Source organism: Ovis aries, chromosome 1 (genome assembly GCF_016772045.2).
Source record: "Ovis aries strain OAR_USU_Benz2616 breed Rambouillet chromosome 1, ARS-UI_Ramb_v3.0, whole genome shotgun sequence".
NCBI lineage: Eukaryota > Metazoa > Chordata > Mammalia > Artiodactyla > Bovidae > Ovis > Ovis aries.
This window is the reverse complement of record NC_056054.1, coordinates 37033702-37049717: the sequence shown is the minus strand read 5'-3', so window position 1 is coordinate 37049717 and position 16016 is coordinate 37033702. Positions and strand designations below refer to the sequence as shown.

The following is a 16016-nucleotide window of genomic DNA, read 5'->3' as shown; positions in this document are numbered from 1 at the left end:
TGGAAGGTGAGACTCCAAGGATAAGAATGAGTCAGCCCTACAAAGAACCTGCTGGTAGATTGCTTGTGGGAGGTAAGTGAGAAAGGTATTTGCTAAATTTTTGGTTTGAGCAACAGGATAGACAGTGGTAGTAATTCCTACATAGAAATAAGTACCCAAATTAAAACAGACATTGCAGCACAGGGAGATATTTACTGCTTGTATAATAGCATGTTCCCATAAAAAATAGAAGGATTAAGGAGGGAATTGATCCCAGGCTCCCCTCCAAGCTGCTAAGTCGCTTCAGTCGTGTCCGACTCTGCACGACCCCATAGACGGCAGCCCTCCAGGCTCTTCTGTCCCTGAGATTCTCCAGGCAAGAACACTGGAATGGGTTGCCATTTCCCTCTCCAATGCATGAAAGTAAGCCCCTTACTAAACCTGCTCTATTTCTCTTCTCAATGGAACAGCTGATGTCAGGAGCAGGCTGGAGCATGGCAGAGCAACAGCAGCTTACTCAAGGAATACCCTGCCCACCAGATGCAGAGCTGTGCTCCTCTAGGCTACTCCCCTAGGTATCTGTAAATAACACATGCTCCCTAGAAGCTTGCATGAAACACACATGCTCCACCTTCAATCATACTGAACAGATAAACCAGAAATGATGTTTACAAAATCTGTCAATCTGAAAGATGCCTACCTAATATTAGTTCCAAATCTAAATTCGAGTACAGCTGGATTTCTGAGACTTCATGTTATGTGGCTCCAGGTGTCTCTGTGGGAGCAGGACTATTTAATTACTTGTCCCAGCTGCATTTAGCAACTAAACAAATCAACCATTTCATCTGTCTCTTTCAGTAGTCCACCCTTTCGGAATTCTGAGAGCAGAAAGTGCTAAAATGACAGGAGTAGGTGTCAACAGATGATTGATGCCTTCACACACAAAGCACGTTATGCTTTTTGCTGCTAATTCAATGTGCTTTGCAAGGGGTCCTACTTAACTTGACAAAGTTAATCGAGCAGCAGGATGTTCATGATCCTGATATGACAAGTAAAGGATACAAGGAAACTGATCCAAGGAAAGTGTGACCATTGGGTGATTTACTGTAGATGCTAAAATGATGAAGATCAAATGAGATCAAGAAAGCTAGAGGCCTTCAACCTATGAGTGGAGAGAACAGTCAGGAGATAAGCTGCAGTTCATTCATTTTATCTTGTCACCCAAATAAGATATCAAAGTATTCAAGTAGGAATAAAAATGTTGCTCCGGGGTTAAAAAAAAAAGCTTCTGAAAAGGAATAGCTATGTCAGTGGTATGGTCAGTGGTATGGGGAGGAGGCTTCCAAAAGAGCTGAACTTCAAATAGAACAGAAAGGATCTTATGATTAGTTCTCATACACACACACACTCTCTCTCTCTCTTTCTTTCACTGGAGATATTACATAACCATTTATGTTTAAAGATTAGGTAGAAAGAGTTGGTAAATTTACCCCAAATAAAAACAGACTTTCTAAGAATGCAGCTACGACTTTTAAACTAATGATGAAACACAGGAAAATGGCCTCCAAAGTGAGGTATAGTCATGCAGAGGTTGTGCAAGACAGTCAGCCTAGCAGAGCATGATTTATATTAGTTTCTCTCATCTGTCTAAAATTTTAATTCTGGGGAATTCCCTGGCAGCCCAGTGGTTATGACTCCATGCTTTCACTGCCAGGGACCCATATTTAATCCCTGGTCAAGGAACTAAGATGCCACAGGTCACACATCATGGACTAAAAAAAATTAACATTTTAACTCTGAATGTTCAAAAAATAAACATTACATACTCTGCTGTAGAGAAATATATTGAACATCTCTTCAGCTACCTTACACCGAGATCAAGCATCAGCTGCCATTTTTCATTTCAGATAGCATTTGTTACCTGTCTGGCCCGAGAGATATTTGAGCTTTTGACACCTAACCTAACACTCTGCCCTTATGGCTCTTTCTCTCTACCTTTGCTCACGGTATTTCATCCACCTTGAAAATCCACTGTTCTTATTTCTCCAAACTCATTCTTGAGAGGAGAGTTCATCCTTACATAAGCCTCCTTCATCTGTCTTGAGGAAGTAACCCCTCCCTCCTCGAATACAGCTGACCATTTATAACTCAGGGTTAGAGGCACTGACTCTCTACCCAACTGAAAAGCTGGGTATGACTCATAGTCAGCCCTCCGCAGCTGAGGTCCCTGCATAGCTGGGGAAGGCGCAGTACTGTAGTGTTGCTGTCGCTTACTCACTCAGTCATGTCCTACTCTTTATGACCCAGTGGGCTGGAGCCTGCCAGACTCCTCTGTCCATGTGATTCTTCAGGCAAGAATGTTGGAGTGGGTTGCCAAGTTCTGCTCCAGACGATCTTCCCAACCCAGAGCTCAAACCCGTGTCTCTTACATCGCTTATATTGGCAGGCGGGTTCTTCACTACTAGCGCCACCCAGGAAGACCACAGAACTATAGAATGTACCATTAAAAGAGTCTGCGTATAAGTGCACCCATGCAGTTCACACCCATGTTGTTCAAGGGTAAACTGCACACATAAGGCATCCTAGCAAAACCTGAATAATAATTCTCAATAAAGTGAGGCAAGGAAGGAATCACAGTTCCCCTTAGGGACCTCACCCCCAACCTCCAAAATCAGAATATTAGTCAGGAGGAACAAAATCAGTTCAGTTCAGTTCAGTCGCTCAGTCATGTCTGACTCTTTGCGACCCCATGAATCGCAGCACGCCAGGCCTCCCTGTCCTTCACCAACTTCCGGAGTTCACTCAGACTCACGTCCATCGAGTCAGTGATGGCATCCAGCCATCTCATCCTTGGTCGTCCCCTTCTCCTCCTGCCCTCAATCCCTCCCAGCATCAGAGTTTTTTCCAATGAGCCAACTCTTCGCATGCGGTGGCCAAAGTACTGGAGTTTCAGCTTTAGCATCATTCCTTCCAAAGAAATCCCAGGGCTGATCTCCTTCAGAAAGGACTGGTTGGATCTCCTTGCAGTCCAAGGGACTCTCAAGAGTCTTCTCCAACACCACAGTTCAAAAGCATCAATTCTTCAGCGCTCAGCCTTCTTCACAGTCCAACTCTCACATCCATACATGACCACAGGAAAAACCATAGCCTTGACTAGAAGGAGCTTAGTCGGCCAAGTAATGTTTCTGCTTTTCAATATGCTATCAAGGTTGGTCATAACTTTTCTTCCAAGGAGTAAGTGTCTTTTAATTTCATGGCTGCAGTCACCATCTGCAGTGATTTTGGAGCCCCCCAAAAAATAAAGTCTGACGCTGTTTCCACTGTTTCCCCATCTATTTTCCATGAAGTGATGGGACCAGATGCCATGATCTTCATTTTCTGAATGTTGAGCTTTAAGTCAACTTTTTCACTCTCCACTTTCACTTTCATCAAGAGGCTTTTAGTTTCTCTTCACTTTCTGCCATAAGGGTGGTGTCATCTGCATATCTGAGGTTATTGATAGGGCATGCCTATTTTGAAAAAGCTGCTCTGATGTTTCTGACAGGCCACCTGCCCTACTAGATAACCACTGTCACTACAGTTATTTGATTCTGTATCTTATGTTATTCACTCAAAAAGAGGCCAGAAAATTATATACTTATGAATATAAAATACATACTTAAGAATTGGTAACAGTGGCTGGTCACCTCTGGGGAGAACAAGGGGACTGGGATGGGTGGGAAACATATTTTGCAGTACTTGCTTCTGAAACTTTTAGATTTCATGTCTTGTCCATATATTATCTACCCAAAAGGAAAAGCATAAAGAATGGCACACACTCAGGAGCCAGATAACTCCTGATTTGTTTCCTAAATTTTGCCATTTACTAGCTGGCTTAAAACTCAACATTCGAAAAACTAAGATCATGGCATCCGGTCCCATCACTTCACAGCAAATACATGGAGAAACAATGGAAACAGTGACTTTATTTTCTTGAGCTCCAAAATCACTGCAGATGGTCACTGCAGCCATGAAATTAAAAGACACTTGTTCCTTGGTAGAAAAGCTATGACAAGCCTAGACAGCATATTAAAAAGCAGAGACATTACTTTGCTGACAAAGGTCCCTCTAGTCAAAGCTATGGTTTTTCCAATGTATGGATGTGAGAGTTGGACCATAAAGAAAGCCGAGTCCCAAAGAACTAATGCTTTCAAACTGTGGGGTTGGAAAACACTCTTGAGCGTCCCTTGGACTGTAAGGAGATCAAACCAGTCAATCCTAAAGGAAGTCAATCCTGAATATTCATTAGAAGGACTGATGCTGAAGCTGCAATACTTGGCCACCTAACATGAAGAGCCAATTCATTGGAAAAGATCCTGATGCTGGAAAAGACTGAACACAGGAGAAGGGGACGACAGAGGATGAGATAGTTGTATGGCATCACCGACTCGATGGACATGAGTTTGAGCAAGCTCCAGGGGATGGTGAAGGACAGTGAAGCCTGGCATACGGCAGTCCATGGGATCACAAAGACCCCAGTTGGACATGACCAAGCGACTGAAGAGCAAAAGCTGTGTATGATCCTGGGCAAGTCACTTCACCTACCTGACACTCAGTTTCCACATACAAAAAAAGGAAAGGAAGAAATAGATGCTAACCAATAGAGTTATTCTGGAGAAATGTCTTTAAAGCAAAGCACTACCCCTGGTGGGTGAGTGGGGGCCCAGTACATTCCACTGCCTTCACAACTCTACTTGCTCAAACAGACCAAGGAGCAAACTCACATCTTAATGCCCTCTGGCTCTGAGAAAAGTAATTTAGGAAGGAAACAAAGTGAAATTTGTCAGTCTGTCTTGTCAAAGCCAGAGAACAGGGCCTGGTCTTTTTGTTGCCCACACCAGGGATATCACTAATTACTAATGCTCACTTTGTATTACAATTGATGGCTGGCAGAAAGGTCACTGGCATGAGCATAATGCTTCTCCCTCATAGCTCTGTGATTATCTTAAGAGTAAACACTTGCCAAGAAAGCCATCCCTAAGAGTGCAAGTCTCCCCAGATGCGGGAAAACTGTTCTTGTGTCATGATTAACAGATTCCTAGAAGCAGTTCAGCTAATGCTCAAACCACTATAAAGTGCTTTCACCTCTCTCTTTCCCTACAACTCCATCCACCTCAAAAGAAAGTCTTCTCTATTAACATTGGCCTGTCATAAAGGGAGATGCTTCTTGAATCTGCATCCCTTAAAACAATTTCTTCGGGCTATGAAGTGGTTACCACAGTGACCAACTAAAGACAGATAAACAATTAGAAACACCAGCAATAATCATGAAATATGATTTTCCTAATCAGAAAGCTAATAAGACAGAGGAAAAACCTACAGCCTTGATCTCAGAGCATGATATTAACCTGCTAAGAACAGGTGTTCCACTGGTGTTACCTGGCACTGAGAATAAAGCCCAAGCTTATCAGTGTGGAGCTCAAGGCCCTGGAGTACCTACCTGGTCTTCCTCATCTAAAAACATCCTCCTGCTCATTTAGTTTGACCTGGACACTCCAAAACAACTTCCATTCCCCACACAGGCCAACTCTTTCCCACTGTACTTGCTTTCATCATTCTTTTTATGCTTCTTAAATCACCATCACTTCTTACAATCACTACCTTGCATCACTTTTACAATTTATAGCTATCTTCTCAAGTTATTTTTCACTTGTTTATTATCATGACCCAAACCAAGCCCAGGGCTTCCCTGGTAGCTCAGCTGGTAAAGAACCCACCTGCAATGCAGGAGACCCTGGTTTGATTCCTGGGTCAGGAAAATCCTCTGGAGAAGGGATAAGCTGCCCACACCAGTATTCTTGGGCTTCTCTGGTGGCTCAGATGGTAAAGAATCTGCCTGCAATGCAGGAGACCTGTGTTCAATCCCTGGGTTGGGAAGACCCCCCCAGAGGAGGGCATGGCAACCCACTCCAGTATCCTTGCCTGGAGAATCCCCATGGACAGAAGAGCCTGGCAGGCTACAGCCCATGGGGTCATAAAGAGTTGGACATGACTGCGTGACTAAGCACAGCACAGCAAACCTAGCCCAGAACCCAGGCTCCAGGAGAGAGAGGACCCTTTATATTCTGCTCCCCACAGCTGGCAGCAGTGTCTGGTGTGAAGTAGGAGCTCTGTAAATATTACAGGAAGGAAAAAAATGCTCTCTAAGCTGCAAGCTGCCTCTGCTACTATATTATCCAGTTATATAATCTGAGGTGACTCATTCAACTTACGCAAACTTTAGGATCCTCATGTGAGAAATGGGTTTGGACAGGCCAGTTTTATTTACATATTGCAGACAGAAAGCAGAAACTACTAAATCAAGAACCAAACTTCCAATTTTAAGCGGATTTTTTTCAATTATAGGTCATTAAAATAATCTGTGGACATTTAATAGTCAATGTTTAAAAAAGTAAACGTGATAATATTACATTTTAAAAAGCACACATCCCTTCTCTGCCACGTATACAAAAAAATGAGTATACCAGCTACAAGTATGTAAACATATACAGGTAACAACAAAATATGAAAAAAAGAATAGTGCAATTAAGGATTGCACTATTAAGGATTAACAGCGAAATTCTTCTAGTGCAAAAAAATTTAAAAACGAAGTTTTTGCTATAATCTAGTGTGTGCATACATAATCATGTCCAACTCTTTGAAACCCCTTGGACTATGGTCCACCACCAGGCTCCTCTGCCCATGGAACTTTCCAGGTAAGAATATTGGAATGGGTTGCCATTTCCTCCTCTAGGGAACCTTCCCAATCCAGGGATGATCAAACCTGCATCCTGCACTGGCAAGTGGATTCTTTACTACTCCAATTTCAATTAAATGTTTTAAAACAGGTTTGTTTGTTTTTTTAAAGAAGACTTTAATAGGCCAGAGGTTAAAAGTACTAGAAGCATACAACTAGGAAACAAAGCTATCATTTATGGAATGGTTCTTATGTATTGGCACTGAGCTATACTAACTGGGGCATATATTAAATATATGCAACCTTCTACAATGTAGATATTATTGTTTGTATTATATAGAAGAAAAATTAGGCTGCTTATTTCACCCCCAAAGCATTTCCTCAAACGTCACCTTCTTAATAAGGCTTTTCCTGATCAACCTACCTAAAACTGCAAACCCACATTCTCTCCTGAATTCTTTATTCATCTTTCCTGCCTGGCACATATCATCTATACTATATAATTTATTACTTATTTTCTATCTCCCCCTACTAAAATGTAAGTTCTACAGGGCAGGGATTGTTTTGTTGTTGTTGTTGTTGTTTTCCTGTTCTCTTCTGAAATCCCAGACCCAGTGGAGGACTTGGCACTGAGTCGGTATCAATAAATACTTCATGAATGAACGAATGAACAGCTGAATGTACTGGTGAGGTGGTTCTGAACATCTGTTCTATTCAAAACCTTTCCACACCATTATATCAGAGTAACTCAGTGCATATAGATACAATGCATAGAAGCTGATCAGGAAGAAGATAAGTAGACTGGTGGCAAGGAACTAGGGATGAAGAATGAAAGAGAAGATGTTCTGCCTGGAGAAAGACAATGACATTTTTAAGATGTACAAAGTGTGCTCACTATACTCTTTCCTCAGGACAGAACATGATGATATGGGGTCTTGTGGCTTGGAATATGTAAGAACAACTAAAGCTGAACTATATGATGAACTGAGCCTGAGCGAGGGCATGGTTTCCTCCAAGGACATCTCAAGTTCTAACAGCAAGCTGAAGGCTAATCAGGAAACCCCTGAAGAGCTAAGCAGATTTCTACAATCCTAAAGTACTGAGGGAGACTTGGAGTTCCCAGGTTCCACCAGGGAGCGAGAACGGATAAATACCTCAGACTTGATGGAATACCTGGAGGTCATGTGTTAGGAGCAAAGGCAACCCAAGAGAGTCCAAACCTTACCTGAACTGTACCTCTGCCTCACTGCACACACCCACTCACACACACACACACACACACACGCACAGTGTCTCCTTGGACAGAGATAACATCGCCTTAAGCCTTCTGTAGCTGACGTACATAATATCAAATATTCAGTCTAACTTTATATTTGTTAGGGTCAGTAGTTGTAGGACATGGGCTTTGTTGATCTGCCGGCATGTGGAATCTTCCCGGACCAGGGATCAAACCCATATCCCCTACATTGGCAGGTAGATTCTTAACCACTAGACCACCAGGGAAGTCCGGGAAACAACTTAAAAGGACTTATAATATCTGAAAAACTGGCACACTCTGCAAAGCCTGCTCTGCATACTACCTTTAAGGTGGGCAAAGCAGTCAAGCCTGGAATTTTGGCATCTGAAGTGGCCTATGTTCTTCCCAGGCACATCTAACTATCACACTTCATACCAGTCAGAACCTACTACATTTCCAGAAAACCTTCTAAAATTAAATTCTGAAAACTTTAGGTCACAGCATTACTTTGACAAGAATTTAGAGAAAGTTCTTCAAACAGCAAAAAACTGACAACAGTTTAAACAATGTGCTTACCTTCGAATATTTCTGTAATTCAGCATCATCAGCAATCTGTGTATCCAAAGTAGCGACCTAAATTCACAAGAAAAGATACTGTCAATATTTGTAAAAGCATAACTTTATTTCTTCCTAGGCTTTCTGAAAAAAATCTGTATAAAACCTATATATTGATAACTCCATCTAATCTTTTTTCTATGTTTCTAAATTCCATAACACATAAAATCTCAGAGAATATTGCTTTTTTGTTGTCATTGTTCTCCACAACAATCTTTTTTTTTCATAAATGATTCAAAAGTTGAACTAGAAGGTGATAGGCAAATATATGTACTATTTTTAAAAATCCATGACACCTAAAATTTTAATTTAATCCTCCATTATATTAAAGCCATAAAAATTTTATTCTTTTCACAAAACCAAGACTATGGTCATTTTTATTTCTAAACCTAATCCTTGAAACAAAGTTTGCAAGGTCATTAAAATCAGAGAAGTTTGGAAAAACTAAAGCACCTGAATTTCCACAGCAAACTCAAACCATTTCCCTAGGAGAAAGAGTCAGCAAGGACAGAAACAAAAGACCTGGACTGGTGGGCAGACGGTGGAATCCTGGAAGCTTTTAATCCTGGCCTAAAACTATTGTTCTGAGCTTCAGTGGTAGACATCCACAGAAATGAATTCCTTGCAAGCAAAACATTTCACTGATGATTTGCATCTGTAAGTTGTTAATAAAATACAGTGCGTCTGGAGGGAGGGGATAAGTTAAACAGTGGTTCAGCTAAATCTTCTACAAGTACTGCACTTCAGATAAGTAGATTCTGGATGAAAACACAGTAAGAAAGACTAGAGTATGTGCACGCAGGCAGATAGGCACATTTGTGTGTACACATTCACTCATCCATCTTGCCTGGCTTCTCCTTTCATTGCCTCATCCCTTTCACTTTAAATTTCCAACTCCAAATTCTGTCTCCTCTTTCGAGCCCCTTGGTTATGACCTCATCATGTGAGAGATTAAATTTGGAAGGGTAGTTATAAAGAGGAGAATGTGCATATTCAGTCGTGTCCAACTCTTTGTGACGCTATGGACTGTAGCCCACCAGGCTCCTCTGTCCATAGGATTTCCCAGGCAAGAATATTGGAGTGGGTTGCCATTTCCTATTCTGGGGGATCTTCCCAACCCAGGGATCGAGCCCGCATCTCCTATGTCTCCTGTACTGCAGGCAGATTCTTTACCGCTGAGCCACCAGGGATGCCCCAAAGAGGACAAATTTTTAACCAAAAAGAGCTCATTTAAAACCAACCATTTAAAAACACTGGTACACCAAACTATTTTGAATATTAACCACTCTGAATTGTAGAAAGGTCATTTGCTAGGTGATAGGTGAATGACAAAATAGCTCCAAAATCTACGAAGTAAAGAAGCAGCAGTTCATGATGACCAACATGCAAGCACAAGACTAGCAAGAAGAGAAAGTATAAACTATTTTGACTCATGTTAATGACACTGGAAAATGTCTGACAATAGATAGTGGCTAGAACAGAAAAAAAATCTCTCCAACCAGCCAACAAATACTAATGAAAAACATATGTAAGAAAATGTGAATAACAATAGAAATTTAACAGAATACTTTATTACTAACACGTTTAATGGGCACTGCAGAGGCTTTTCTAAGCGCAGCCTTCTGGTTTCATGTGGATTCATTTGGGGAAATGTAATCAATCCTTTACTCAATGAATCTAATAACAGGTGAAAGGAAGTCTAATGGACCACTGGCACTATAAACTTATACCTAACCTAAATTACTTCCTGTTCTCCCAAATACATTTGATAATCATTCTTTCATTTTTCTCATAAAACTGTAACATTCTTTGTGAAACATAGGACTAATATCCACAGCCCTTTCAGTGTACAATAAAACAAACAGATCATAAAAGCAATCATAAAAATGCCAGCAATTTTAAGCAGCTGATACAGGTTATAAATTTAGAGGCAAGTGCTCTCTCTCCTAACATTTTTCAGCCTATTGTTAACTTAAATGGTCCCAACATGAACTGAGTGTTTGTTAATTGTAACTGAAACTTGTTTGCAGTCCTTACCTGTTCTTGCAGTCTAAAATGAAAAAATAAAATTAATTAATTGATCCAATAGGGAAAAAAGCACAGGAAGAAAAAATAAAGGCAGGCTGGTTATTCTTTGAGTCTCCCATTTCTTTCAATTGTGGCATTAGGAGAATGACATAGAATGAGACATGAGTGTTTTTTATTAGAAGATTTTAACATACCATTACTTCATAATCAGGGCCCAGTACATTTTCCCATCTGGATTTCAGCTCATTTTCTGGAGAGTCTGGGGCTTTTTCTGGATTAAAAAAAAAAAAAAAAAGTTGAAGCTACTGTGAGTTAAACCCACTAAACTACTGAATTCTTCCATAACATCACAGTTTGAGTAAGTAAAAGGGAAATGAATAAAAAGGAAAGTGTATTAACTTAGGTCTATTTAGGTAAAGTTAATCAGAGGTGACTTATAAGACATGTAAAAGACTGGTGGTGACCAAACTATGAATAGGGCTTCTGCTGTTAAGGAATATTTTAAACAAAAAAGGAAATGATAAGTTATCAATGAAATCTGAATTATATAGTTTATATGCAAACATCCTGTGGTTTACAAGTAAAATGTTATCTGGCTTTGCTTTATGCTATGTTAGGAAAAAGAAAATTTAAGGTGGATGTTAATCACTTCAGCGTAGTACCTTTCACTCACCCACAGAAGTGTAAAAACCTATCAAGATATCTTTACTATCAACAAGGCACACCAACATGACCCAGTCAAGCTTTTTACTTGGGTGGATATAAAAGTCTGTCTGATCTAATTCAACCAATGAGTTGCATGAGCTTTAATGTAACAAAAACTTTGGTTTTACTTTGGTCCTTTGTGGCTATGTGGTTATCATACCTTTATGATTTTCTTACTTAAGGGGAGTACTGCCTTTTTTGCATAGGTCAGATGATTTTTAAAAGTGAAGACAGATTTTAAGTGTCCTGCTTATCCTCCATACGACCTTAGCCAGAAGCTCAATGCAGTTTGCAGTCTGAATAATACCTAATAGACAAAAATCAAAGTACTAAAACTATAATTTCAATTTAGATCCACAATGGTAGCAGACAATAAACAGATCTCCACCTTTTTTCTTTAAGAAAAACTCAATTGTGTCACAAGAGTGGACAAGTCACAGAACACTTACCACAACTGATATAACCATCTGTCTAAAATCAAACTTGCAAGATCAGCTTTTTCAAGCCTTCTGCAGACATCTAATCTCAGATGCATATAATGCTTAATTACGTAGTACAAATCATTAAGTAAAACAGACTAACCTCAAAAATCAGAAACTAAGACTAATGAACACTAAAAAACTTATATTACTAGATTTACAAAAGCATATCCACAAAGTAACTGCATTAACTGATGTGCTAGATTACATTTCGAGGATAACTGACTAAAGAGCCTATTAAAAACAAAATATCCTTCATGCGGGTACTGCACCTTTGTGCCTACTCGATTAACATTTCCATAAGAAATTACATTAAGAGTTCTATTACATTTCTAACAGACACCAGTTTCTTTTGTGGTAGGCTAATTTAAAAAAATTTGTAATGTGTTGGTTGACCTGCAAGCTTACAAACATGATATCTAAAGAAATTTCATACACATGTATAAGATGTTTATTTCACCTACAGTTCTTTTGAGTTTATTTTTACCTCAGTCATACCATGAAGTCACAGTCCTGAGTTTTAAAGCAGAGAACAAAGGCCTATGTACCAGAGGAAAGAGATTACTTTCAGCAGCTCAATAAATGCTAGGCAACACAAAATGATCACACCCAAAAAGTGAATATTAAGATGATCTGATGCAATTATTTCATTGGCAACTAAGAATATGCCAACTATTGCCACCTTGGAATGTGGATTGTTTTGAACTAAAGACAGCCAAGATCCAGCAGACTCAGGAAATATGTTCATCCCTCCCTTAACCACCTAAAGGAATCTAGCTAGGGAACATGTACCGGAAAGAGAGCTATAACCAGAGACAAGTTTGTTTGTTTGTTTGTTTGTTTGTTTTTCACAATATTGTGGAGGCCCCCCTGTATGACCAGACCCTCCTAGAGGTTTTTTTTTTTTTTTAATCTTTATTTTATATTGGGGTATAGCTGATTATGGAGTAGAGAATGGCAACCTACCCCAGCATTCTTGCCTGGAAAACTCCATGGACAGAGGAGCCTGGTGGGCTACTGTCCACAGAGTTGAAAAGAGTTGAACATGACTGAGTGATCAAGCACACATTAAGCACGCAGCCAATTAACAAAGCTGTGACAGTTTCAGGTGAATAGAGAATGGACTCAGCCATGCATTCTCCTCCAAACTTCCTTCCCATCCAGGCTGCCACATAACACTGATCAGAGTTCCATGTTCTATATTCAGTAGGTCCTTGTTGGTTATCCATTTTAAATATAGCCATGTGTACATATCCATCCCAAACTCCCTCACTATCCCTTCCCCTCAACTTTCCCCCTAGCCCGATCCCCACAACCTCATTCTCAAAGTCTGTGAGTCTGTTTCTGTTTTATAAGTTCACTTGTATCATTTCTTCTTAGATTCCACATATAATGGATGTCACATGATATTTCTACTTCTCTGTGTGACTTCCTTCACTCAATAGGACACTCTGTAGGTCCATCCACATTGCTGCAAATAGCATTGTTTCATTCCTTTTAATGGCTGAGTAATATTCTATTGTGGGCTTCTCTGGTGGCTCAGATGGGAAAGAATCCACCTGTGACACAGGAGACCAGGGTTCGATCCCTGGGTTAGGAAGATCCCACGGAGAAGGGAATGGCTACCCACTACAGTACACATGTCTGGAGAATTCCAAGGACAGAGGAGCCTGGAGGGATACAGTCCATGGCATCGTAGAGTCAGTCATGACTGAGCAACTAAGCACACAATATTTCATTGTATATATATATCACACCAGAGACAACTTTTTAAATCTGAAAAACCTATCTGCATAGCTGGGCAAATTTCTAATTATCAAACATCTGCTCTTCTTGTCATCCTGTAAATTACTCCTCCCATTGGAAGGCCCAGGCCCCCATCCCATTCCTTAGCTCAGGATAGCGTAGAAGCCTCAATTGCCCAACTTGCTTTTAAGGGCTCACATTTTTATGGGACTCCTACACATAGAAAATTTGTGTTTCTCCTGTGTGACTCTATCTTATGTTAATTTAATTATTAGACCAACCAAAGAAACTAGAAGGGAAGAGGGAAAATGGGTCTGCCCCTTCAGCAAAAAGAGTTAACATAACAGTTGGAAGAAACTGGTCTAACTCTCTAACTGAAATTATATACACTCATTAAAAAAAAAAAAAATAGGAGCGAGGTTGACCTTTTGAGCAGATATTTCTAAAAATATTTCTCACTTTATTTTTTTTTTACTGTTTTTTTTTTCTTTTAGGCTGAGCCTCATGGCATGTAGTATCTTAGTTCACTGACCAGGGATCAAACCTATGCCACACGCACTGAACACACAGTCTTAACTACTGGACCATCAGGAAAACCCATATTTCTAACTTTAGAAAGTATTTGCTTTTCACTTGATAATTCACGGTTCACCTATCTGGGCTCACATGAATTTAAATAGAAAAAATTAACTGCAATTTACTTGGATCAAAAAGAACAACCCTAAATTTCCAAACAATATGAAGTTTTAAAATTTGACTCAAGTGTTTACTCCTTCCTTCAGGCCCTTCTTTCCTGGCAGAAGACAATCAAAGCCAAAAGTCAAAGTTTGACCATGGACGAAGTTTAAGCATTCCATTCATTCAACTGGCAAGCCTTTCCTGAATGCCTCTGTACAGGGAACTGAGTGAGATTTTGACTGAAAATGCGTGCTGAATAGAGTCAACTAGAGTAGCAAAGGAGACATACCACAAAGCCCAAAGGTAAAGGTACTCATCAATTACAAAGAAAATTAAATAATAAATATATAGCAACCGGGAAATTTGGTAAAATATATAAAAATGTATACACTATTGTTATGGTGAAAAGGAAATATTACTATATGTATACAGATAGCTATATCAATGTTAATACACAAGCTAAAGTATGCAGTAATTAAAAATGCTGACATCATCACACTAATAAAAACATATTCAAAATCAACATAATTAAACAGCGATTAAACAAAAATATGCTTATTCTCAACTGCCATAAGTGTTAAGATGCTGATATTAACAATATCTTATTTTATATCTTCACAAATACCTCTAAAATTCTTCACATTATGTTAACTATAAAGAGAGACAATGGTTAACAAATGATAAAGTCAAATTACTTTGACTGCTTTGAATTGAATGCTTGGTGCCTACCCAGTATTTCTAAGGCTTGCATGTTGTCATTTTTTAGATCCTCCATTCTTTCTTCAGTTTTCTCCTCTTCATCCAAATTAGTTTCCGTTTCCACTGCTCCAGTCAGAAACAAGGCTGGTGTTTTTGGTGGTTCTACCACAGTTCCTAAAATAGGAATTGTTAATTTGAATCACTATCAGATAAAGATCATATTTAAGTTAGCTTATTTCACTGCTGTTCTTCCATTTCACAACCTTATTACAAACATCTCAGGTAACTTACACATTTTATTCCTTTTTTTAAAATGCCATTTGTGATAATGGCTCAATTCTTTAGAAAACACACTTGTGGTATTAGGCCACCTAATGCAAAGAGCTGATTCATTAGAAAAAACCCTGAGGCTAGGAAAGATTGAAGGCAGGAGAAGGGGATCACAGGAGATGAGACTGTTGTATGGCAACACCGACTCAATGGACATGAGTTTTGAGCAAACTCTGGGAGATGGTGAAGGACATGGAAGCTTGGCATGCTGCAGTCCATGGGGTTCCAAAGAACAGGACATGACTGAGCAACTGAATAACAAGTGAACAACAAGGAACTAGGCAACAAGAAGAAAAAAGCAAGGTAAAGTTTACAACGAAGCAGGATGACAATACAGCCTTGGGGAGTGGGGGAGGAGGAGAACCTTGGGGGCCATAGTGCTCACTGCTGTGGTGGGCAGGGAGCAGATAAGCAGAAGCCAGTTCCATTGTTTTGGGCAATTTTGGTTCTGGTATGATCTCATCATGAGTTTAACAAATAACTACAGAAGTAAGCTTGGGAATGAGAAGGAAAAGGGAGATAATTCCTCTGGTTGCAGAGGTTCTTCTCTTAGCTAAGCTTTTAATCTCAACAATGTCAATTACTCTCTCTTAAACACAAGAAGGTTGTATGAGAACCATTTTGTTGTGTTAGTCACACAGTCGTGTCTGACTCTTTGTGACCGCAGGGACTGAAGCCTGCCAGAATCATTTTAGGTTATTTTTAAATAACCACAGTTCAGTCAGTCAGTTCAGTCGCTCAGTCATGCCCGACTCTTTGCGACCCCCTCGAATGAAGCACACCAGGCTTCCCTGTCCATCACCAA

General features: G+C 39.8%; 1 protein-coding gene across 15 annotated transcripts in view; it reads right to left on the bottom strand.

Annotated features, from left to right (window-relative positions):
* PATJ (PATJ crumbs cell polarity complex component) overlaps positions 1 to 16016 on the bottom strand; it is a 390464-nt gene that overhangs the window by 311377 nt on the left and 63071 nt on the right. For all 15 annotated transcript variants that reach the window (XM_060410212.1, XM_060410237.1, XM_060410189.1 and 12 more), the window contains 3 exons: positions 14912 to 15055; positions 10769 to 10845; positions 8508 to 8564 (listed from right to left, as the gene is read on the bottom strand). In XM_060410212.1, coding sequence (XP_060266195.1) covers positions 8508 to 8564; positions 10769 to 10845; positions 14912 to 15055 — 278 coding nt within the window. The remainder of the gene's footprint in view (positions 1 to 8507; positions 8565 to 10768; positions 10846 to 14911; positions 15056 to 16016) is intronic.